The sequence below is a fragment of the Venturia canescens genome, chromosome 9, assembly GCF_019457755.1.
Source record: "Venturia canescens isolate UGA chromosome 9, ASM1945775v1, whole genome shotgun sequence".
Classification (NCBI taxonomy): Eukaryota; Metazoa; Arthropoda; class Insecta; order Hymenoptera; family Ichneumonidae; genus Venturia; species Venturia canescens.
Genome location: NC_057429.1, coordinates 11,948,144 through 11,974,563, shown reverse-complemented (window position 1 = coordinate 11,974,563; position 26,420 = coordinate 11,948,144). Strand labels below are relative to the sequence as shown.

The window sequence follows — 26,420 nt, the reverse complement described above, 5'->3', positions numbered from 1 at the left end:
ATGGAGCCACACGGTGTTATGCTTTCCCAATGGCACATGGGTCTCGACGAGTATGTTTCTCTATTACTCGCAGGTGATGAAGTCACCTGTTGATATAATCCGTCGCTTGACACGACGAATATTACCACCGTCGTCTATTGTAGTAATTCGATCATTTCTATTTTCTTCCGCGAATCATCGCGCCACTTTTTTCCAGTTTTTTTTTCGCAGTGATGTTTTGGTGCGGGAAGCAAGCGAATTTCAATGAATTCTCCAAAAATCGAGTCACGTTTCGACGAATCGAGGAATATTCGAGGAATTCGTTGGTCGTCCGAGTCGGCAAATTTAATTCGAACGAACTCAAATATAATATTGGTTTTTTTCATATTCTCCGGTAATTCGTTGCTCGTTCGAAGTCACTGCACTGATCAATGTTTTTTTTTTTTCGAATTAAAATTGGGGCCTTCTCGTTCGAATTGATCGTGCAATTTTTTCGTATTTCTTGTGGCGAAAATGAAAGACAATTTTGTTCAAACTTTTGCGAGATGCCGCTGCGACTTCGAACGTGCTAACGAATACGATAAATTGACGAGTGATGACGTTACACTTGGGTGTAATTCAAGGTCTTCTGCATCATGCTGGATGTCACACTTCTCGGACGCAATCGCACCACTCGATAAGTCATTATTATCAGATGATAGAAATAAATATTGGTTGTTTGTAAAATCGCATTATTTTTCGGCAGATATTTTTGTAATCTCACGTGACCGGTCAAATATTATAACGCGATTCGAAGGACAATTTTTCTCGGTAAAACGAATGACAAACCTACGCGAAGCGTCGTGTTTTCAGTCGTTGCACTCTTATCGTAAATATTTGAAGAATTTGTTTCGGTTTATTTTGCTGTCTTGACGAGAAATCCCGGCTTCGACAAGCTCCACCTCGATTTCCCCGCAAAAATAATAAAAACCAGGGTAGAAAGACACGCGCGCGCACACACACAGGCACGAATTCCCGCGCACTATATGCGTGCGAGCCGTGAATCGCCGAGATAAACGGGCCGCAGCGCGCGGGCGAACTCACTTTCACTCGTGCGAACCTTCATCCGGAATTGTCGCTCCTCCACGAGCTCATATTTTTCTTTTTTCCCTTCTCGTCTTCTCTCCACTTTCCCGATCGACTCTATTCATCCGCGAAAATGAAAAAAACCTGCAGCTTCCCGGGCATATTTTTCTTCGCGCTTTTCTCTCGCTCGATAAATTATTCAAGGAACGATTAGATTGAATTTTGAAATTGATGCTCGTGCGAGTGGAATCCAAAATTGGCGTGACTTTGGAATATTAAGGTATTACTGGATGGATAGCCCAGCCGATAAATAGTACCTGATCGGAATTTCCGTACTTCGTGATGCAATAAAATCTGAAAAAGTTCAGCAACATTTGGAAAGTTATGAGCTACAATTATCAATAATAATATTGTCCAAAAGTTATTAATAAATTGTTTAAATAAATAATTTTTTAACAATTTTACAGTAAAGCCTTGTTTTTCTTTACGAATCGAATGTGCGCATTTTTTGAATGCTCGTGATTTTTTTCAGAATTTTCGTGGATTTTTGAAATTCCCTTTTTTAAATTTTTTAAGTGGCCCTATTTGTACATTTTTGATCCAGTAACCTCGAGACTTTTCAAAACTTATGGTAAATATGTCTTCTAAAGCATATCCAAAATTCAAATTTTTAAAAATTTTTTTCAAAATTTTTTCAAGAAGTCTCAAAAATCCACGAAAATTCTGAAAAAATTCACGAGCATTCGGAAAAATACGCACATTTGATTCGTAAAAAAGAAACAATAGGTCATCGCAAAATGATTGAATAATTAATTGTTTAAACAATTTGTTATCAACTTTTGGGCAATATTATTATTGATAATTGTTGTTCACAGCTTTCTCAATGTTGTTGAATTTTGTCAGATTTTCATTGCATCACGAAGTACGGAAATTCCAATCAGATATAATTTTTGGTCGAGCTATCCATCCAGTTATGCCTTAACGAAACTAAAATTTGAAAAATAGTCCCGAAATAAGAACACCACTGATCGATTTTATTTTCTACAGACGAGAAAAAAGTCGTGAAAATTGACACAACCAAAAGGAAGCGAAGATTGAAGAGAAGTGATAAAAACCAATCGACGTGACGGCGAAAAAGTTTGACTGAAAATACGAAAACAAAGACGAGAGAATAATTATTAAGGAATGAGAGGATTTTATGAGAAACAAACGATTGATCGTAAGCGATAAATTGTGAGGAGGGATTTCGAGAATGATCGTACCAGTAAAAATCTAACGAAGAAAAAGTGTTTGTAAAAAAAAAGTCAACATAAAACGTGAAAAAATTGGAACTCGGAATGCAGTCGACGGAACAGCTCCGACCGGAGCAGTTGGTCGGTCTCGTTGCGAGATCGGCGGAGGGCACGGCGGCAAAAGGGATGCCGATAAAAGGTCACGAGGACCTTTGGGTAGAAATACAGGCAAACACATTCAGAAACTGGGTCAACGAGCACTTGAAACAAGCGGGTGACATCGGCGGGGGCCCGGTGGTTGATTTGGCCGAAGATTTTCGGGACGGCACGCGTTTATGCGCCCTCGTCGAAGTATTGACACAACGTCGTTTACCAAGATGGAATCCAAGACCAGCCAATCAGCATCACCATCTTGAGAACGTGTCCACAGCGCTCCAGGCGATCGAGGCTGACGGCGTAAAGCTCGTCAACATTGGTAAGCATGTTTTTTTCTTTGTCCCATCTTCACACGCGTGGACTTTACGCCGCGGCACACTTTGTTCTTTTTATTATTATTATTTTCGAGCATTACGTTCACGTCTTTGACAAATGCACACAATTATTCGCCATCGCGGAAGCTTCTTTGGAATTCGTTTGAATATTTTTATCGAACTTGATAATCCGGCGTGAAAAATCAACGTTTCGATTAATTGCTGCGATATTGACAGTCACTCGCAGCAACTCTCCGCGTATTCGGAAAACATTTTTATTGAAGAACGCAAAAAAACGAACAATTTTATTATTCTTGTTTTCTTCGACACTTCTAATTATTTGTTTTCGTCCAATGCCGCGCGCACACTAACGAAGCTCACACGAATTTAATGGAAATGGAAAATCCCCACTTTGAGAGTTGAAATTCGGAAATATGCTGGAAATATACAGCGTGCATTCGCTCTCGGAATTATTGTAGGATCTAGTCTAGTTGTCGAGAAAACAATTAACGAGAATCGCATTTTTTAAGGGTTATACACAAGCTCTTGTGGCAGGCACGCTTCTCTTCCCGTGCGATGATTTGGGCTTCATGAAATTACGATACTCCCAACTTACAAGAACCCAAAACGAGAATAAGAAGATACGTTTTTAACCCTTAGTGTGCATCTGGGGTCAGGCTGACCCCAAAATTTTGTTCTCACATGAATAGCATTTAAAAGTAGGTAGCACAGCCACTTCATACTCCAAAATAAATACACTTTTTGGAACGGCTGCAAAGTGGGCTATTTTTCCTTTAAGGAGGGTGGCTACGTTCGTCAAATTGATAAGAAATTGATCAAATTTGGTGATAATGTTCTTCAACATCAAGTGCGAAGACACTATTTTTTTCAAAATTTTCTTCTGCTTAGTTATCGAGTAATTACGCATTAAAGCAGGTTTCTTATGCCCGGAATGTATACCTATATATATGGAAACCCTATGCCGATACACGTGAACTTTAATGATAAATTACTCGATAACTTTGTAGAAGAAAAATCTTAAAAAATTTGTATTGTCAAATTTAACTCTAGAGAATATGTTCACCAAATTTTATTAAATTCTTATCATTTTGAAATTTTTAATGTATTTTACATGGTTTAGCATGGCAACACGATGCTGAAGTTTCCAACGTTGGAGTCCAACGAAATGATCTAAAAAACAACTCAATAATTCCAGTAATTCTCCAATTTATTTCCAGTCGAATTTGTACTTTGTATTTTTTTAATCTACACAATTATGATTCGTGAAATAAAAAACTGATGGATAAATCATTTTATTTTCATTCATTTCGTTGGACTCCAACGTTGGAAACTTCAGCGTCGTCATGGCAACGTTGTATCGTCCCTAGCCACCCTCCTTAAAGCATGGACCCTTGTCTGTAAAACTCTGTAAGGATTTTTTTAAAAACTCAAAATTTAATTTTTTACGAGTTATTTAACCGAAAATCTATCCGAGCCTTTTTTTGATTAGTCAAACGACAGCGGAGAATTTTCATTTCGAAAATTCGAGGTGAGGTTAGGTGACTGATCCTTCGCCTTAAGCATGAAGAATCGGATATTGAAAAGAAGCCTTTTTATGAGGAAGCTATTTTCTTAAGTGCGAAGTGAATAATTTCTTAGAGCGAATGATTACACGGCTAGGGACCTCAAAGTCGGAAGCATATAACGGAGCGTCGACACTGAAATTATACTTGCATTCCAGAACTAACGAGAAGCGGTTGAAAAGTGTACATACAGATATATAAAGATGAGCGTTTTGCGAAGCATTGTTTCTCGTGTTTTCTTCCCATTCCCTGATTTTCTTCTTCCGAGGGTTGTCGCGAACTGGTTTTGTTGTGCCAACACGTTGACAATAACGTAATACACGAAAGAAGTTTTTATTTTTCATCTTCTCGTTGAGCGCAGCTGCGCGCGGCTTGGTTCGAGGATTCTTCCGAGCTAACCTCGCTGCTGTGGCGTTGATGTTTTTCAAACGACCTTCGAGTTCGTGCTCGATGAGCTAATTTCTCATTATTCAAAACCGACTCTGGCGTTGGCCAGTAAATCAAATTGCGTCCTCTTATGACTTCGATTTTCGATCATTAATTTCATTTATTTAATTGGCCAATAAATTGGTGGGCGAAAACGCTTCGGATTTTCCTGACGGAGGCTCAAGTCCAAAATATTTTAACCTCAAAACAGATCCGCACAAATATGTAATTAGAAAGAACGCGCGAAGCTGACGAAAATGGGTCCTCACCTTTTTATTATATTCTTCTCTTGTTAATATTCAACTATTTTAGAAAGAGGTTTTTATGCTCGGAATTGGAACGAAAAAGCGGTACTTTGGCATCGATCTTGACACGCATTAAATTCCGTCACTATTCCCAGCCTCGCGATTTCTGAAGTGTACTGAAAAAAAAAACTAGGTCTCATATAACCTGGCCCGAGAGAAAATTTCGAAGAGAGTTCGCGCACGAATGAGATAACTTTTTCATCGGACATTCTTTTTTTCATTTTCTCGAAATTAATTATTACAGCAAGCTGGTTTCAATTAAATAAATTATGAATAAAAACAATTCAAAAGATTAATTTATGGCACGTTTTTTTAAGGTAGATCATGCCCGTAGGATCGTACGAGTGTTTCAATTGGGTCGACTTTTGCTTCCTAATCAAAGATATCAATCTAAATTAATCTCAGTTATTGATTTGTAATTGTAAATAAATCTTTTAAACTTATTTTTTGGCGAATGAAATTACGATCCATTAACCCTAGAACGCATGACTGGGGTGTGAGCACACCCCACGCGAACTTCAAACTACGCTCCTGTCCCAACAAGCGACATTATCGAATGATTACATCATTCTTTTCGTTATAAAAAAACGAAGAAAATGGTGTAGGATAAAGTCAGTTTAGCATCGTAGGACCGGATTTATAAGCAGAAAAAAAGTGGGGTGCGTTCGAACCCCGGTCATGAGGTTGAGGGTATGAAAAAAGGCACATGAGGTGTAGGGTTAATTGAACGGGGATCCATCATTGACAGAGCCCAAAATTTCATTCGTCCCTGGTTAACCCTTAAGTGTACGCTGGGTCGTTTTGACCCATACGTTTTTCTTTCACCGTTTGTACCACGAAATACATGCTCCACTTTAAGGGTGAATGATACAAAAGTCGAAATAATTAGAAATTGATCAAATTTGGTGATAATGTTCTTCAACATCAAGTGCGAAAACACAATTTTTTTCAAAATTTTCTTCTACTCAGTTATCGAGTAATTACGCATTAAAGCAGATTTCTTATGCCCGGAATGTAGTATATGCTTATACACGTCAACTTTAGTGATCAATTATCCGATAACTGTGCAGAAGAAAAATCTTAAAAAATTTGTATTGTCAAATTCGGCACTAAAGAATATGTTCACCAAATTTTATAAAATTCTGATCATTTTGAATTTTTTTATGTTTTTAGCATGGTTTAGCATGGCAACATTGTATCGCCTGTGCAATATATCCTTAAGCAAATATTTTGGCATTAAATTTTTGTTTTTTCGAAAAAAACGAATTGCACCCATAAAATATGGATACTTAACTACAAAAAAGGTCTGCACAAAAAAAATGCATATTTACGGAGATATAACGATGCGAAAACGCCACGGGTCACATTGACCCAGTATGCACGGATAAATTGACAACAGAGGTGTGTGCACTTTAAGCGTTAAAATCTAATTTTTTACGTAAAAAAGTCGCTTTGGAGAGCGCAAAGGGAAAACACAACAAGAAATGGATCAAGAAAAAAGTGTTGATAAAAACAGAAGGCTATGACAAGAATGGCCCAAGCCAAGAAGAAACAAAACGCCGAAATAAACAAATGTGAGGTTACGAGTGCTCATTACCAATTTCATTCAATTTTTAACGTAAAATATATCTTTATTACTGGTAAGACAATCGTTTCGAATTTTTCCCAAACCTTCATTACATACTTAATTGTTATTGTGTATTTTTTCATAAACTTCGTAAGAAGCGTTCATTCGTCATAAGGAAAGATAAACGATTTTTTACGCACAGTCACTACAGCCCTGTGTATTTTTCTTCATATTTAATCACGTTTATCTCATAACCAATAAGACGAATCCCTTAAAATTTGATCTGCGTGTCAGTCTACTACCCATTGAAACTTTGTGTAAATTTTAAGACTCTTAAAAAAATTGTTTCGTGAATGGACTACCTTAATAAAAATATAAAATGAGATATTTTTCGATTAGGTTAAAAATGTAAGTACTAATGAACTTTCAGCAATGCTAGCAAATAAAAAATGTCATTTTATCCAACGACTCGATTGACTTTCTCGTCACATTTGTTAGCTGTTTCTTTTTCCACATAATTGGATGGAATGACATAATAAACGTTCGCTGCGAGCCGGTATTTAAGACCGAACATGTATAACGTTGCAAGGTTTCTAGAAAAGTTTTATAGAACAGGCGAATTAGCATACGAGACTATTGCAATTATTTCAAATTTCAGGTGAAATGATTTTGCATTGACTCGTCGAGTGTATTGTTTCTTGAAATATTATGAGATCCTTAATTGATGTCGTGCGGATACGAAGCAATCCGTCGTAGTCGCACAACAACGAGGATCGGAGTTAAATTCGAGCTCTTTTTTTTCAATAGTAATTCCGAACTGGCTGTACGTTCGAAAAATGTGTGTCCATTAACATATATCGAAAGGAGGTTCACCCACGTTTTTTCGCCTTACAAAGTCCGATCGTCGAGAGAGTCTCGGTGGAGCAGTCGATCTCGCGGGCTTTTCTCGAAGACCATATGCGCGAGAAACTTTCATTCGGACGAGCGCGTAAGCGCGCTTGTTCTTCACGTTCGTCACAGGAGAAAAAATATTTCGCTATGCACTGCTGGACGATTCATCGTCTATCATTACATGTTACACTGCCGGAGCTTTTTTTTTCTTTTTCTTCCACACTTTTTTTATTTTTTAGCCTTCTTCAAAGTACACGACACGCCAGTGATTAACAATGCGTTGTATATAACCTAGTTTTTTTCCCGCAGTGCATGGCTCCACTCCCGTGGTATGCCGCTGTAACGCTCGCCTATGAACACACACGCGGACAGACACACTTGTGCTTTTCGGGCCATTCGTGACGCCAAGATTTTCAGATACATTTCCTTCTCCTCATTATTTTTTTCGTTGCTTTTCAAATTTATTTCGTTCTTTCTGTGCCGATGAGTTTCGACGATCGCCCAGCTCCGTCTGATTATCCACACCTCCGTTGCGAGGCGCCACCTTTCGAAGCCTGACGAACGAACGAGTTATTTTCGATCTACTTTATTTCGACTAATAAAGTCAAACGATGGTTTTTTATTCCTTCCTTTCTTCCACTCTTGCAGCATTTGGAAAAATCGATGATTTATTGGTTGAGTTTTCAAGTCGAACTGTTTTGAGGGACAACGAAATTCGATCGTTCCTTTGTCTCTGCGACTCGAGCGCCGCCCCGTGTGTGATGACCGAAAATGAAAAGTCACGAATTCCTACGCGTGAGGATTCCTACGCCAGTTGAAAAGTCACCGATAAAACTGAACAGGGATGTGAAATTAAGCAAATCTTAACGAAGTTTGACTAATGAAAATGAAATACGATTATAAAACATGGTCAATGACTGTGACATCCACCTTATTTACGACACACGGGACACGGGGGCGAATATCCTCGAGTTTGCATCACAGACAAACGCGCGTGCGAGTGTTGCCTTGCGCTAATCGGCGTTCGAGGTCGTTGCCTTTCTTGTGTCTTACTGTGAAACTCTGTTGTGCACTTTTCTATGGGGAATTCAAGGTGAAAAAACGTTTCGTCACTAGACTCGTGACCTCCTGACGACCCCTCATTCGCTTTCGCATTAAAAATAAAGAGAAACAACAATTTCGTGTCACGGCCAATTTTGCTGTCGCGATGAAAACCGATAAGAAGCGACCGAATCGTCAAAATTCGTTGTAACTGAATGAGCAATTAACATTTCGATGAATCCGACCGAAATTTTGTCGCGAATCGTCCAAATTTTGGTTATGTTTTTTTACAAGCCATGCACACTCGTATTCGACTAAATATTTTTTAAAAACTCGGAAAACGAGGAATTTTATTTGGCCTGGAATCAACTGTGGGTTGCCATATATATAGGATTTATCTAACTTTATCGCTGTATTCGTTACAACGCGCCCACCGCATCCTCCAACTCGTTATTACAAATTTACAGTTACCGGTGCTTTATTTCTCTCTTTTTTTGCCGGCGCTTCCTTCACATCACGAATCTTTCGTAGGCAGAGAAAAAATACGTACGAGTGAGAAAGAGAAACGTCTCTTTTGTCACGGAAAATTGTCGTTAATTTAATTCTCGGAATGTCGATGAAAACGGAAAGAATTGTGCCCTCGCTCGCGGAACTCAGTTTTCTTTTCTCAATTGACGCGTCGAATCAAATTTTTCCGAATTTCTTTTCAACACGGAAATTCATTTTTTTCGATCTCTAAGGCCACACACTGGTCGAATTCGATCTACTAAAATTACAATTTTTGGCACAATTTTGCTCTAACCCAAGTGTCAAACGTTCGCGATCAGTGACATTTTTTTCCACGTTTCGAATGAACGATGCGTTTCGAAATTTTTTCGCGACGTTTTTTTTTCATATTTCGAACGAATATTTTTCGGACGTTTTTCTAACGAATCGATGATTTTTTTTCTGAATTAGAGTTCGCTGAGTCCGTGACCTGAGTAAAAGTAAATCGAATTGCGGGCAGAATCGCCGATTTTCATTATTCACTTCTCGCTGGAACGCTCTTTTGCATTAATATTTGTTACGAACCATGAGCTCGTCTCTCTTTTTATTGTTTTATAAAAAAAATACTACATCGATGATCCTTGACACCATTTTTCGTTGCAGGCAACGTCGACATCGTCAATGGCAATCTCAAACTGATCCTCGGACTCATATGGTCTCTTATTGTTAGATACCAAATTGGCAAGTCCAAGTTTCCACCAAGGAAACTCATGCTCGCTTGGCTTAAGGTAGTGTACACAAATATTCACAGAAAATACTGACCAATGACTTCGATTACTATTTATTTCTGTTACGGAGGAACATCAGCTTGAGAAAAATGGTCATAGCTTGATGAAGCTTTTAGAACACATTTTTTGATTTATTTTTTATAGCCTCTCCAGTTTTTAATCCATTTCATTCAGCCATTTTTTAGCAAATCATTTCAAAACTTGGAATATTTAACATCTACGCATGGGAAATAATTCCACAGGCCCCATCTTTCCGTACTCAAAAACAAATAAAAAATGATGATCGGTTAGAAAAAAGTACTATTCCACAGTTTGAACTCTAAAGTATACATGTGTGTAAAATTCGAGGTCGTTTAATTCTGCCATTGTTTTTATATGTCACATAAATTCCACCCAAAAATGATGTATTTTTGGGGGTTAATCCCGCATAAATAAAGCAAACAGGGTTTACATAACCTAGATAATTTAGATAAAAACAATGAAATTCGTATTTACATAACCTCACTTTACGTGAAGTTGATGTTCCTCCTTAAGAGTATGGATCAGTCGACTAACCTCACTTGGAATTTTCGAAATTGAAATTCTCTGACACAGTTTGACCGATTAAAAAAAGGCTCTGTCAGCCTACGCAGAACGATGGCAAAAATCGACTGACAGAGCCTTTTTTTAATCGGTTAAACTGTGTCAAAGAATTTCGATTTCGAAATTTGCAACTATCTCTCTCGCACTAATGGTCGCGATATACCGACTGATCCATCCTCTTAAATAATTCCTTTTGATTATCGTTCGAAGAAATCAAATGAAATGGGGGATTTGAATGTCCTTGAAAAGCGTATATTTTTCGACGAAGGGAGACTCTCGATTTTTGCAATGGCCAAGTTTTGACGTGAAAAACGTTGGCGAAATCGAAGTTTTCACATTTTGTTTTTATCATTTTTCAATTCGAATGAATTTTCTTCATTTCATGTTAATTTACAAACGATTACAGGCAGCCTTGCCCGAATGCAGAGTCAACAACTTCACGACTGATTGGAATTCGGGCGTTTATCTCAGCGCGTTATTGGATTACTGCAAACCAGGCCTCTTTCCCCATTGGAGGCAACTCGATCGGACTGACAGGTGATTCGGATTGAAGTTCCAGCGGAATTCACGCTTCGTTATAATTATTTCCAAAGAATTTTAAATTCGTGAGCGTTTTTCAGCTGCATCAATTTTCATGAAAATTTTTACCGATGTTTTTGGAAAATTCAAAATCGTCGATCCAATATGGCGGACGTCAAGTTTTATATATCTTTCTATTCAATATTTTCGCCTGAGTTTAATCACTTGAAATACTTCAGTCAGAACTTTATAATTTCTAAATGCAAGATGACAAATTCAAGGCAGCGGATCGAAAAATTGAAAAAACTTGGTAAACTAGGACAGGTCAACGCGAAATTTGTTCTTTGGGGGTTCTTCGGGGTCGTGGTTTAAAGATCCGAAGTTAGAATATCATAATTCCTAATTCTAAAAGGCCGGATCCAAGATGTGGATGAAAAAATGTAAAAAATTATCGAAACTTGTTGTTTGAAGAATTTATTTGCTGCCACGAAGGTCTAATTTTTTGACGAGATATTTGTGCCGCTCTCTTAGCGCTATCCGGAACTAACGATGAGAACGTGGAGAGCATCAAAAATCCACTTCTGTTTGTTGTATTTTTTTACTGTTTTTTTTTTTTTTTTTTTAGAATTTCATTTCATTTTTACATTTCAATTTTAGATTTGTTGTTTGCAAGCAGGTTTCAAAATAAATGGCACAAAGTTTAAGCAGAGTAATTATATATTTTATTCAATGAACTTTACTCTAAGAGATCTATCGATTAACTGAGCGTTGCAGTGGTCGAAAAAGTAACTCTAACTCTAACGACAAAGGGCCTCGTGTCGACCTCTTTCTTGATCTGTATATTCGTTATATAAACAAACTTATAGGACTGCGAGCACGCTCTCATGTGTATTGTTTAATATCAAGTTTTATTAATATGCTGATGGATTTTTGAATGGATTTTTTTTTCATTTTGAATTTGAAAAATCTGACTTCGTATTCGTGATCAGTGACTATAAAAACCCCTAGGCTCTCCTTTTCACTGGAATTGGTTTAATATTAGAGGTCTGAGATAATTTTTTGTATATGGAAGGGTCAAAATCAAGCAAAAAATGAGAAAGGAACGAAACGAACGTTTTTTCGATTATTTCTCTTGAGCTTTTGGATGAAAATTGTGGCAAAATCTGGCTTGAAATATCACGAAATTTCCATAATAAATTGCTACTCCGTAAATTTGCAGAAACGCTCGAATTTTGAACAAACTTGTAATGTCGATAAATGAGAATGATTATTTATTTTCAACGTCTTTTGCAGTGTTTACAATTGTCGAAAAGCGATGGAAATATCAAAACGAGAATTCGATATTCCGGTCGTACTCGAACCCGAATATCTCGCTTCTCCTTATCTCGATGAACTTTCTGGAATGACCTATCTCTCCTATTTCATGAAAGAAGGCTCACCGGGCTTTCATGCAACACTGCGATGGGTCAATTCACAATTGGCACACGCCCCCGTCAGAAATTTTACGGTAAAGCAAAATCCTTCATTCGTCATCCGTTTTTCTTCTATTTCATTATTGCCTAAGCATAATTTTTGTCCATTTCGATTTTTTTAGACTGATTGGAACGATGGAAGAGCCCTTTGCAGTATCGTCAGAAATCTTGGTGGTCCAGTTCCCACTTACGATAAATTGGACACAAAACCATCGTCTTGGGAAAATAATTTGCAAATGGGTATGATTTTTCGATACGATTATTAAAAGAGGGGTTTCGAGATACGAACCAATCAACAAGATTCCAAATTAGTATCAACGAGAAATTCTACTTATTTTCCATCTGGAAACGTTTGTGTCTGCTATCTTGGAAATTTCGCTCGTACAGGCTGAATTCGATCGGGAAATTAGACGCATTTTTATAAAACTCAATAAATCTCGTAGAAAAAAAAAACATAAAAGAGAATAAACTTTTTGATTTTAACGTTCAATTGCAGACGCAATCAAAATACTCGTAATAATAAAATGTTCGGCCAACAAATTGATATGGGGAAGAAAATGATTTTTTGTAATTAATCAAATAACTTGTTTCATTTTATTATTTCGTTTTCAGGCATTGATGGCGCGAAAAAATTGGGAGTCGAGCCAATATTGAAAGCGAAAGACATGGCGGATCAGAACGTCGAGCATTTGGGAGTGATGGCATACGCCGCTCATTTTCAATGGGTCAAGCCTCGCCCTCAAGCGAGCGAACAAATAGCTGTGCACGTCGAGAGTACCTCCGCTCGAGTTCAACAGCCGGTTAGTCTAGATCCATTGTTTGACGATTTCTATTGCGAAATTTGTCTTTTTTCCACTCAAGCCAGAGAACGACCAGAAATAGTATTTCGCCATTACTAATAGCTTTTTTTATTTGGCAGTGTTCTCAGTCAATGAAAAGTTGAATAAACAATTTTGAATTACGAAATCGTACGCAGTTGTAGGAAAAACTAAAAGAAATCTTTTGTCTTTTGGAACAAACAATTATTTTCATCTATTTTCAAACAGGCTGTCTTCAGATTAGAAATGCTCTCGAAGGAAGCTAACGCCCGAGAAGTTCGCGGCGAAATTATTTCCCCCAGTGGTCGAACCGAGTGCAGGCTCACTTGGAACGGGATCCACGGAAAAGGAACCTTCGTACCCACAGAAGTTGGAATGCACAAGGTACTAAAAAATGCTCTGAGTTGTAGCAGTTATTGGAAGTTTCATTATTTTGTTGCTTCTATTTCAATGTCATCGTCTTGTTTAAAATTGTTATCAAAAAAATCTTCAGACTTGCAATGAAATCTGCCATTCTTCCGAAAAATCGGTTCTTATACTTTCCCACTGCAAATTTTATTCCGATACTATTTAACGATACAAATCGCAGCAAAAGTTGCTGCAATAAATCTAGTATAATAAAAATTGTTGTTTCTGCTAGAGACGTTTGCTGGAGACTCTTTGATTCTCGTGAATGTTTTCTTTGATTCATGTGACACGTGTAAATTCCAGTGCAGTATGTTACCTTTAGCGTGACGCGTGAAATAGCAGTACCGGAGTCTCTTTGCCGTGACGGTCGGTAAAAATAGTGTGACGCTCTGTAAAATTTTTAAACCTCTTGAACATGTCCTTAAAAATGCAATTTTTTTCTTTGTCGATATAAAAGAATGAGTTTTATTGTAATACCTGCTTTTGCACTTTGTCATTCGCTTTTGGAGGATCTAGTCCAATCTCAAAATCCATTGGTCAATGCTGAGTTTTTCAAAATCACGAACAAGATTGATTCAGACATTTTTATTAATTACGATTATTTAACGTACGTCAGCTTGGCAGATTTTAGCCTCCTTCATAAACCGAAGATAATAATTTATTTATCGAGAGAAATATTTCTGTGCAATAATCTCAGCGGACTCGAGATTATGAAAATTATGAAATAACATAAAAAAAAGTGTATTTTCTAATTTACAGTTGATGGTATACAACGACGGCGAGTTGGTGAGCGGCTGTCCGTACTACTTCAGGGTTTTACCTCCGTTAACAAAAATTAAATCGCCCGGCATGGATCCATGTGCGATTGGATCGATCGTCGAGGTTCTAGTCAACAGTTACGGTACGAAAACTTGCTACGGAAGTGAGAGAAGATGAATATTCGATGTGTGTTAGAGTTGAGAGTCGTGGGTGAATTAATGTAAAAATAAAATTTCAGGAACTAGTCATGATGGCATAGACGTGGCAGCGTGGTCGCCAACGGGGCGATCGTTGCCATGTCCCGTTAAGGAAAATGATGGCGTGCATACAGCGACGTTTCAGCCTGACGAGACTGGCGAATGGAGCATCGCCATAACACACAAAGGGAATCATATCCAGGGTGGTCCGTTCACTTGTTTTGTTTTTGATCCCAACGGCATCAAAGTGAGTTGGAAAAACAGAAAGTTTCCTACTGGAAAGATTCGATTGTCGACATTTTTTCATCCTATAGATAAACGAATATTTAATGATTTTTATCTTGATCTAATATGATGGAGAACTGAACTGTATAACTTTGATTTCGAAGCTCGTTGACACCGAAGGTGCAATGCCGGGCCAGCCATTTTCATTCATCGTGGACGCGACGGGAACGGGTGGATTGGGTGACGTAGCAATCGACATAGTGCACGACAAGCAATCGGTGCCGTTTCGAATCGAAGACATAGGGCACATGAGATATCGAGTGTCGTTGGTGCCACGTGACGCTGGAAAGTACCGCGTGTATCTTTATTTCAACGGTTCGGACGTGCGGGGTTCGCCAATTTCGATAAGGGTTGGCACGCAAAAAGGTTCGAGAAGGTCAAAGGGCATGACGCCGTCGTCGAGCGGAGAAAGATCGAAGATAACGTCGAACGAGAGACGAATGAATGGGCTGAACGTGAGTTCATCGGAGCATACGAAAACGAGACAATCGCCAACGGGCTCGAGCACAGCTTACAAAACCTCGAGTCCGACGCAAGCGTACAGAGATTATTCTCCCCATCAACAATATCATCACCAAAATTTTTCCTCTTCGTACAACAAATCGAGCAGCAATTATACGACGGAGAATTCCTCCTCTTACCATCATTCTGGCGCTATTAATTCGTCGCGATCACCGGTCCAAAACAACGTTGGCAGAAATTCGAGCAGCCCATCGATGATCAAAGAATCCAAGGAAATTTATTCCTCCAGTGCTCTCAATCGATCGCGATCACCCAACTCGGCAAGATCCCCGAATCAAGAGAGCCCCAGCTTGATCAAAGAATCCAAGGACATTTATGCCACGACCACCGTCAATCGGCCACGCTCTCCCTTGAATACCACATCCACCACCAATTTACGCGAGTCCACACACGCCACCAGTCTCATAAAAGAGTCCAAGGATATCTATCAATCGAGCTCACTCACGCGTCCACGCTCACCGAATCGTAGCCCCATGGCTTTTCGCAACCCCAACGAGAGCCCCATCAATCACAGCTTCAGCCCTCGCACCAACGAGAAAGACTTTTCTATGCGAAGACGAGGCTCTACCGAAAGCGTTGTTGTCGATACCAGCAGCAATGTGCGAGGTGCCAAAAACCGCTTTACTCATTTTACTTTGTATTCTCACACGTTATCGATTAGCTCTGTATTATTGATTGATTTTTATCTTTCAATTATTAAGGAGAACAGATTTTTTATTAGTTTTCATTTATCGGTTTATTATTTGGAATTTGAAAAACGTAATAACTCGCTGCCGAGCAATTTTTCATTGTCCCACGCACCAGACGGAAACATAAATGAAAAAATGTATGATTTTTATTGCAGTGTCTTCGATGACGGGTGGGACACCGCGTCGCGATTCGTGGGACGCGATAGCCAAAACTAAATCGATGTTGTCATACGGGAGTTTGGAGTCGTTGGCAAATTTAGCGAACGGTTCGTCTCTCTTCGAGAATACAGGAGGGAGCTCGAACTTCAATAATTCGCGGAACACGGGCAACAATTACAGCTCGTGCAGCAACGCTCTCCACACGGAAAATTCCTCGAGCAATTACACCGCGTCCCATCGATTTGTGACGAATGAACGTTCCGCGTCTCCGAAATACAATGGAAATGAAAATATCAATGGGCGTAGCAACGGTGCAACCCACGGTATATTAAAAAACAAAAGTAATAATTATTACAAAAGCGTCGATACGACCGACGCCGTTCACGAAAGGTTCACCAACAATGGCGCCACCAGTTTCACCTCGACTCCTAATTCTGAAAAACGTAAAGGATCTTCTCTCGTCACCGGGAACGCACTCGAGATGTTACCCATCCATAAACCCATGACTTTTACCATCGATCCTAGTATCGATGCCAGCAAAGCCACAGTCACGATTACAGGTCAATAGGAACCTTTTTATTCTTATTTCTCATCCCCAGTCACATGTTTTTTTTCTTTTCTTCATTCAAATAACTCCTCGTGTTTTCCATCATTTCGGTGATTACACTGAGAAAAAATAGTTTCAGATCAAATTGCAGATTCATTCTCTCCGAAAACATTGCTGTTGAATGAAGAAAACTCTTCCAATAACATCAATTGCTATTGAATCAACAATCTTTTTATCTCACTGTATATTTATCGATTTTCAATACAGGTCCCAACGGGAAACAGGTCCCTTTCCAAAAATCGATATTACGAGGCCAAATATACACTGTGACGGTTGAGGAGGTCGGCGAATACATAATTCAGATAATGGTCAACGGTCAGCACGTGAAAGGATCTCCGTTCAGGTAAATTAACGAAAAATATATATCGAAAAAAATAGATGCGACGGGAAGCTTTTGTACGGTGGTGTTGACGCGCGATCGTTCAATTTTTCAACCATTCATTCTTCTAGTGAAAAAAAAAATGAATAGCAATTTCGATTAATTGAAAACGATTTGAAAGAGCGGTCGGGTCCAATTGGATATTGCATTTCATTATTATTTCATGTTTGTACAGATCGCAAGCTTATAATGCGAGAGCCATTCAAGTCGGCAACATTCCAAACGGAGTAGTAAATCAACCGGTCGAGTTCGAAAGTGAGTACATAATTATTTCACATGTAAATAGTAATAAATGAGTTTATCAAACTGGATTATCTTCTCCGGAAAACAGGATTTTAAACGACCGAAGGAACTTGGCTCATTTGTATTTTCGTATGTTTAAATAAATCGGGAGTTTTGAAGATTTTTTAAATTTCAAAATTGTTTTTAATGATTTAATCGGTGAATGCAGATTTGTTTTCTAACTTTAGCGTTTCTTGTTTTTTTTTTTTTTTCATAGTTGATGGATCTCGCGCCGGTTCAGGAAACCTTGAAATTCTTGTGAACGGTGGGCACGTTACGAGTTTTGTACGTGCACTGGGGAGTCAGAGATTTTTGGCATCATTCGTCCCGCATGAGGCTGTAACTCATTTGGTAGAAATGACTTTCAATGGCGAAATAGTTTCCGGTAAGTAATTCCCTCGTTTTTTCTTGCACATTTGTTCCGCTGATGAAAAAATGACGAACAAACGTTTGAGGCACGAAATTTCGTATTTTTTAGTCGCGCATTTTCCTCGGAGTTTCATAACGAATTTGGATGACAATGGAAACGAAATAATTGTTTTGTTCAAATTTCAAACTCGACGAAGCAATTTTGACCTACAAAAAGTGTCTTTTTCAGGTCGAACTTTCTCAGAGCTTTGTTTACTATTTCTACTTGGTTCAACGTGTCAATGACTTGACGGATCATTTATTCCGGGTCGCTGACTCCGTTTTCTTTTTCCATGTGCAGTCCATCTCGGTCTTGAACCTTTCTCCCTCGCTCGAGAATCGTCACGGAATAAAAGGCTCGCATTTCCGGGATGCAATTCATAGCGAAATCTCTCTCGAGCACTTGTGCATGCATAAATTAGTTGAAGAAAACAACAACTCCGCGTCGAGACTTTTGCATAATTACTTGTTCTTCAATCACGTTTTTTCAAATGAGTGGAAACGATTGAACGAACGTTTCTCATTTCCAATGTCATTCATTATTTCTCATCAATACAAAATTCACAAATTCCAAAATTTCGATCGTCTGCTCGAGTCGAGCTATTGGAATGATAAAAAAGTTAATGATTTTTCGTATTTTGAGCTTTCAATCTAAATACATGCGAGTTAAACAAACAAAATAAGAATCAAAACTGTAATAAACAGTTTCGACTGAATTCTCGTAGAGCGATTGTTAAAAAACGACCTTCTATTTTATATTTTTGAAAAAGCATCTTTCTTGCTCGTCTATTCCAAAAAATGTGTCCATTTCTCGAAAGGTCACGAAGCACGTGTGCATGACTTCAGAATGAAAAATCGAAGAGTCTTGCCATTTATTCTCTTGCCAAAGATCGTGGTGGAAAAGACTTTATAGGACAACAATAGCGCTCCAAGTTTATCTTTTCTAGTGATAACACAGGATCGTACAGTTTTTGTACATTTTGGCACGTGCGTTCGGCGGTGTTGTCCGGCACGAGGAGTCAGGTGACTGTCTACCACATATCTTCAGATGTAAGACAGTAGAGCTTCGCGGAGAGCCGGAGGTCATTGACTTGCGATTTCACGCACACACGAGGCGTTCCACTGACCCAAATGGTGCCCGTCATTATTATTTTCTTTTATAACCGCGCGTCTCCGCTCCACGACGCGCGTGTGTTTAACAGGACATTTTTTCCTCGCGGGCAAAGTGAAATTCCGGCTTTTTCGTCGATAAATTGGAGACGATACTCGTCGACCGTTGACTCTGTCTTCTCTCCTATTATTCCTCCACGTTATTTCATTCCAGAACCGAGTATTATTTTAATAACGCTTATTTTGCATCGGGCTGCAATAAAACTTGTTGCAATCATCATCGAAAGTCTCGACGACGTTGCATCGCGGACGCCACTTCCTCGAACAATACGTACGCTCGAAACTAAATAAAAATTCCTTTCAGAACTTTCGACGAACCCATATACGTTTTTCGTTTCATCAGCATCATTATATTCCGCAGGTCTTCCAATGGAGTCGCAGTCGAGCTTAATTCTTCTCTCACTAATCCAAATACTCGTTTGCGTAGTCGTACGACGTTGCGTCAAGGGTGAACAGATCGACGAGTAATTGCTGGCAGCTCGTTATTATCGATCCGAAAATACTGAAGTTATTTCGTCATTGGTGATGGCAGTAATGAGAGAAACTTGAAAGTGGAAAATTGGTAATTTATATGAGAAAAAGGATCGTCCGAGTGTGCCCGATATCGAAACGTGTGCCTGATAACTAAAAGTTGAGTCCGGCTCGTCGATCGTGACATTAACCGATGCACGTGACCGGGAGACCACCATTCACGTGGATTTATGCGTTGATGCATGCATCTTCCAACCACGTGCTCAGAATACGTAACAGGAGAGCAAAAAAAATATTTTTTCATCAAGTTTTCGAGTCCGTACACTCGAAACTTCTCGAGCTTCCCACTGGAGTATTCAATGAGCCAACTAAAAATTGTCTTTTGAACATTAAGAAACCCTAATTTAGGTATGAAAAATTCCATTGAAAATCATTTGGAATGGATGAAACATTTAATAACTAAATTTGGGTAAAATCGAGCCTGCCTGGAGCACAGGCCCGAGAAGTTGAACCCAATTTTAGCCAAGAATTTCAGTTTTCTCAGTTTTTATCAGTATTGCACGTAAATATTGAACGAGAGGGGGGAAAGAACGACTTATGGAGATGCTGATGCTGTTAATACGCTCAAAGGTGTGGCTCGGTCAGAGACACGTATACTGGAGAAAGAAAAGGAGGAGGAGGGAGAGGGAAGGGTGAGCCTAGTATGTGGACGTATTTGGTTACGAATGAGGATACAAACGCCCACCATTCGCTGTACCGCGTGCTTCGCTACATAATTAAATATATGGGCATCCTCGTGGTTTCCTAAAGACATATATACAGACATAACAAGTACACAAGTGTATCAAAGGGACCAACTTTTATGCTGACTTCATAATTCGAGTTGAAGCAATTGAAGGAGTGTGGGCATGATCGCGAGGGATTCTGTTTTAATTTCACCGCAGCCTACGATCGTTATTATCACGAAATTTATTACGACTTACAACTCGTTTGGTCGTCATCTTTCTTCGGAGCTAAAATTCATTTCGCAGTTCTCAAGTTTTCATTCAATACCGCTGATGTATTCGTTGATGGGGCATTTCTCAAATTATTTTTCATCCATCAAATTTTATTGTCATCGTTTTAAATTACAGTTTTTTAGTTTTTTTTTTCCGGAATCGAATATTTTATGAAAAACTTTACTTTGGCTTGAAACATTCGGTTTTTTTAACAGAATTTTACTCCAATCATCAACTTTCATTTTTTATCGTTTAGGCTTTCATTTCTTCGATTTTCTTTTCAGGAACGAATTGTTCTACAAGGAATGTGACTTTGGGTTAGGAAATCGTTTTTTTTAACGATTAATGTATCGTTTGAAAAACGATTATGAAGAAAACTGGAATAGGTGACACAGTTTTGAGGGCAGGAAATTGCACGCGGTTATTTACGAGTACGCTGAATGTCTCGTAACAAACAACGAATCGTTTTATAATTGTGACCGTTTATTTGGCGGGGCTTTAACGAAACTTTATTTTCCTCTCACAAACGAGGGCGAGTGCTTTGGAAACTTTTCTGGCGCTGGACCATTGTTCGACGAGTTATCGAATCGCAAAAAATCAGTCTCGTCCACCGTTCGTGGCTAAGCGTCATACCGCTTGAGATTTATTGCCCGGAGTGACCGGTGCAGGTTGCTCTGCTGACGCGCGGAATGCGCTCGTCTCACGCGTGCATTACCGTACCAACCAACTGCGTTTTCTCTCTCTCTCTCTCTTTCTCTCTGTTTATCGTTGATCTCGCGGACTCTCGGGACTCGTCGATGCAACAAAATTCCTTACGTTCGACGCGTTACTTGTCTCTATAAATAGAAAGACGTTTCAATTCGATAAAAATTTATGGATAAATTAGCATTCTCCAGTTGATTTTTCAATTTTCGGTAAAAAAACAAAATTAATAAAACTTTTGGGCGTCACCGGACGATGGGTTTTAGGGATTGAGAGTGTTACTGCAAAAAGGGAGAATTTAAGGAGGAACATCAGCTTTAGGAAAGAGGTGATAGCTTAATGAAACTTTTTTAATACATTTTTCGATATATTTTCTATAGCCTCTCCAATTTTTAATCCATTTCATTCAGCCATTTTTTAGTAAATCATAAAAAATAAATAAACAGAAAAATGGTGATGGGTTAGAAAAAAAGTTCTATTCCACAGTTTGAAGTCTAAAGTACATGTGTGCAAAATTCGAGGTCGTTTAATTCTGCCATTTTTTAAATATATCACATAAATTCCACCCAAAAATGATGTATTTTTGGGGGTTAATCCCGTATAAATAAAACAAACAAGGTTTACATAACCTAGATAATTTAGATAAAAACAATGAAATTCGTATTTACATAACCTCACTTTACGTGAAGCTGATGTTTAGAGTCGGTATATCGCAAAACTGTGAGTGCGAGAGAGATAGCTGCAAATTTCGAAATCGAAATTCTTTGACACAGTTAAACCGATTAAAAGGCTCTGTCAGTCGATTTTAGCCAACGTTCTGCGTAGGCTGACAGAGCCTTTTTTTAATCGGTCAAACTGTGTCAGAGAATTTAAATTTCGAAAATTCCAAGTGAGGTTAGTCGACTGATGCATACTTTAAACCCGCAGACACGACACTCGTGCAAATTTGCACCCACGAAAATTTTTTCAGTGTCTAGAACTTCGAAATTCCTTTCTTCAATTTGCCCATTTTTCTATAACAAAACTTGATTTTTCTACTTTTTAAATGATTCTTATCGATCACTAAGGGATTGTTACCCCTAAAAAGTCTCGTTGTAAGATTCATTTTGAAAATTTTGAAAAGTCCAAGTGCAAATTTGCACCAGTGTGGTGAGAGTGTGACCTCAAAGGGAGTGTCTACGCGTTAAGGAGGGTGGCTACCGACGATACAATGTTGCCATGCTAAACCATGTTAAATACATTAAAAATTTCAAAATGATAAGAATTTCATAAAATTTGGTAAATGTATTCTTTAAAAATATATAAAACAATATAAATTTTTTTAGATTTTTCTACCACAGCTCTCGAGTAATCGAACACAAAAGTTCACGTGTATAAGCATAGAGTTTACATATATACAGTTATACATCTCGTGCATGAGAATTTCGATTTAACGCTCAATTATTGGATAACCACGTGGTAAAAAAATTTGAAAAAATTGTATTTCTATACTTGATGCCAAATGTTATCACCAAATTTTATCAAATTCTGATTATTTTGATTTCGTGATCCACCCTCCTTAAGGGGAAACCTGATAGCCCAAAATCAATGTTTTCGAGTATTTCGAATGCTTTGCTTAAAATCTGACGAGTTTAGGACTCAATCTCGTTTTATCACAGCGAGTGCATTGTTTTTTTTTAAAATTCATCTAAAATAAGACTCCTTTGGGCGCGAGAGAATCGGATTTATGCAAATTTCAATTTTTTCCATAAAAATCTGACACGTGAATGCTCCGCCTCGTGGTTTCATCGACAATTTCGTTTTTCGAGTCCTCGATTTGAGTCCGTTGACTCAACAGATTTTTGCAGCGATGCTGCTAAATCTGACGACTCGGAAGCCTCACCGGGTCGAGTTACCACTTCGTTGTACAAATCCAGAGTTCAATATTTCTCGAAGTTAGTCATTCGAGGTGTGAAAAAATGTGAAAATGTTATTTTTTTTTGTTTTTTTTAACATCGCTCGATAAAATCGAATTTTGCTACGATTCAGAAGCTTCCATTGACTCGCCGTCGAAAAATGAGAGGCCAGCGGCTCCGTGGATAGAAGCAGGGAAAAGTTAGGAATTTTTGAAACCAAGACCCGCGGTAACCCAGTTTAATAAACAATTATGCGGTCAGTTGGATGGTTTTTCTACGCTGCGGCAGCAGACACGAGAACGTGCGCACCGTCAACCATAAATATGCGCATTTTAATGGCCGCTGAATGGCAAAGCATGAAAGAGCAAACAAGGGACGCGCGAATGCCAGAGGAAAAACGTCCGAGCTATGCGCGCACGCCTAATCGTTTCAACGTCTCGACGCGATCGGCCGCTCAGAAGGGAAAATAATGACACATATACGTCCATGAACGTAACTGCTCCCTCGAACGGCTCAGAAACGCTTGGAAATCGTGTTTTCACGCACACGCCGATGAACCTTCCGCGCTACTGCTGCTGCGGCATTCGTGTCACCGGAATCTCGCTTGTTTCGTTTAAAACGAGAGATTTCGATGCCTCGGTCACTCGCACAGACGATGTCGCCGCAATTGTATAATTTTCGATCCCGGATGTAAACTTTCGATGTTGTAATCAAACGCGATTGCTTCCTTTACGAAGCTTCAATATAAAAAGAATATCGAAAAGTCATTTATTGGATGCTTCGCATATTTTTTGCTGACCGAGATAATCGTGGTGTTTTTAGTTTCAGAATATTCCAACCCGGCGTTACGAAACGCGCAGTTTTTTCTGTTGAACATCCAATGTCGATGAGCCCAAAACATTTGCGGACTGAAGATCGGAGCATTTATCGAACTCGGCTTCGAGCGATTTCTAATTGGCGTTGATGATTTTTCAAAATCTCGGACAATCCGCTCCGGGAGAGCCGTCATTCGGGAGATTCTCTAAAAAGCAGACGTGGAAACATTTTAAATAAATGCTCATTCGAATGGTAGGCTCCTTCTTAAGGTAGCTCATCCACGAAACGATTTTATTAAGTCTGGAAATTTACACAGAGTCGACTGACACATGTGCCAAATTTTAAAGGGCTCGTCTTATTGGTTTGTGAGATAAACGTGTTCAAGTACGAGGAAAAATACACCCGGGTTGTTGGGACTGCGCGTAAAAAATCGTTTATATTTCCATACAACGAATGGTTTGAGAAATAATTCGCGAATAGTAATAAATATATAGTATTATTCACAAAATTCGAGGTCGATTGGATTGATACAAATTATGTTTAAATATGTGTTAAAAGTACTTGTCCGGCCCATCACTATTCATTCAAATAAAAATCAATGATAAAAAAACGAAATTGTACGGCAGAATGCGGTTAAAAATTTATTGAAATGCGAATCATTGCTAGTTTAATGTTCTTAATAATAATATAGGTTAGTTCTTATACCGAATATGGAATTCGTTCGCTGGAAGAAGTGAGAAGTAAAAATTGCCGACATTGAATATAAACTGGAGAGTTATTTTATTTCATTTATCGATCCACAATAATATCCCTTGTATATATTACGGGATAATTCGTTTCAATTTTTTATTAAATTAGTGCAATTAAGTAAAAATTACTTGAAGATAATTCTCTCAATTCCCTCTGCACTTGTGATCCATCAGTTCTAGAAAAGCCCTGATTTTCATTTGAATAAACAATTCAGATGGAAAGTGATGGGCCGGACAAGTACTTTTAACACATATTTAAACATAATTTGTATCGATCCAATCGACCTCGAATTTTGTGAATAATAATATTACGTTAAAGATTGAACGAAATTGGTAATGAGTGTAACCTCGCATTTACTTATTTCGGAATTTTCTTTCTTCTTGGCTTGGTCCATTTCTTTCATAGCCTTCTGTCTTTTTATTAATACTTTTTTATCCGTCCATTTGCCTTTGCGCTCTCTAATGCGATTTTTTACATAAAAAATGAGAGTATTTTAGCCAGGGACGAATGAAATTTAGGGTTCGGTCAGTGACGGATCCCCGAATAATTAATGGCTCGTAATTTCATTCGTCAAATTATAAGTTGAATAAATGTATTTACAATTATGAATGAATAACTCTGTCATTAATTTAGAGTGATTAGATCCTTAATTAGGGAGTAAAAATCGATCCAATTTAGACACCCATAAAATACGATCGTTCGGGCATGATCTACCTTAATCGGCGGATCGAATGAAAGCGATTTGCCCGTTTAAATTGATCTGAGCCCATTTGACGAGAGTGCTCGAAGAATAGACAGCTCGATTGTGGACGAACGCGAGCGTGTTTCTCGTCGGTATGCCGCCGATCGAGCATGCACCAAGTCGATTTTTCCGTTTGACCCAAATACAAGCTCAGCCGCAGCGACTCATTCGCCTTCACATTGGCCCGTAATATTTCTGCTTTTTTTAATTGATTTTCGAAAATTTTGGAGCTCCGCGTACGAACCGATGAACGAAACGTGTTCGATGGAAGAGCGCTCTCAAAGGGGGGCCGCCCCGTTATGTCGGGGAATGCAGCAATTGAGCTCCTACACTCGACTCGCTTCGAGCTCTCGCTTCGATAATCCTCCGACTCGAATTGAATTTCGGGACCTTGACTTTCGGGGAACGGGAGCCGAGCATGCGAACAAATTTTCATTTCCGTCTCTCCCAAGCCTCGAATTTACTGGCGACCAATCACTCCCTTCTTAATTATATTTTCGAAATCGTTTTAAAAATATAAAATCCCTTTCTCGCATCAAGCACTTCAGCAACTGTCCATAAACGACGCGATTCATCGGTTGTTGAATCGAGCTCTTTCCTCATAAAATTCAACTACACGGAGAAAACGGATTTGTTTTGTATACTGAGGAATATATTATTTTTCAAGAATTTTAAAAGTACTTAGGCACCGATTACAAACAGCGTAGTATTTTTTGAATTTTCCAATTTTTCATCATTTCAATTCTAAACAGCTTTATGTGCATTGCAAAAAGTGATGCGCGTGTTAGAGCTATATTTCGTTTGGTTTTCGAGTGTTATTTATCATGTCAGACCAGCACTTACCGATAAGTGGAAATGTATTGTAAATCACAAATTTTCACTGTCAGCATAGCAAATTCTATGATAAATACACGAATATAGATTTTTTCAGAGTTGCCCGAGCATACTTTACAATAA

General features: G+C 38.6%; 1 protein-coding gene across 3 annotated transcripts in view; it reads left to right on the top strand.

Moving 5' to 3' along the window:
- The window catches only part of jbug (filamin-type immunoglobulin domains fbug), a 46,639-nt gene that overhangs the window by 1,691 nt on the left and 18,528 nt on the right, over nt 1-26,420 (top strand). For 2 of the 3 annotated variants that reach the window (XM_043429335.1, XM_043429333.1), the window contains exons 2-15: nt 2,092-2,751; nt 9,709-9,833; nt 10,822-10,952; nt 12,228-12,441; nt 12,529-12,646; nt 13,019-13,206; nt 13,453-13,608; nt 14,392-14,533; nt 14,630-14,835; nt 14,978-16,001; nt 16,240-16,803; nt 17,058-17,193; nt 17,405-17,484; nt 17,729-17,896. In XM_043429335.1, coding sequence (XP_043285270.1) covers nt 2,382-2,751; nt 9,709-9,833; nt 10,822-10,952; nt 12,228-12,441; nt 12,529-12,646; nt 13,019-13,206; nt 13,453-13,608; nt 14,392-14,533; nt 14,630-14,835; nt 14,978-16,001; nt 16,240-16,803; nt 17,058-17,193; nt 17,405-17,484; nt 17,729-17,896 — 3,622 coding nt within the window. In that variant the 5' untranslated portion in view covers nt 2,092-2,381. Of the gene's footprint in view, nt 1-1,258; nt 1,325-2,091; nt 2,752-9,708; nt 9,834-10,821; nt 10,953-12,227; nt 12,442-12,528; nt 12,647-13,018; nt 13,207-13,452; nt 13,609-14,391; nt 14,534-14,629; nt 14,836-14,977; nt 16,002-16,239; nt 16,804-17,057; nt 17,194-17,404; nt 17,485-17,728; nt 17,897-26,420 lie in introns of those variants that run through there. The other variant, XM_043429334.1, reaches the window with a different exon arrangement.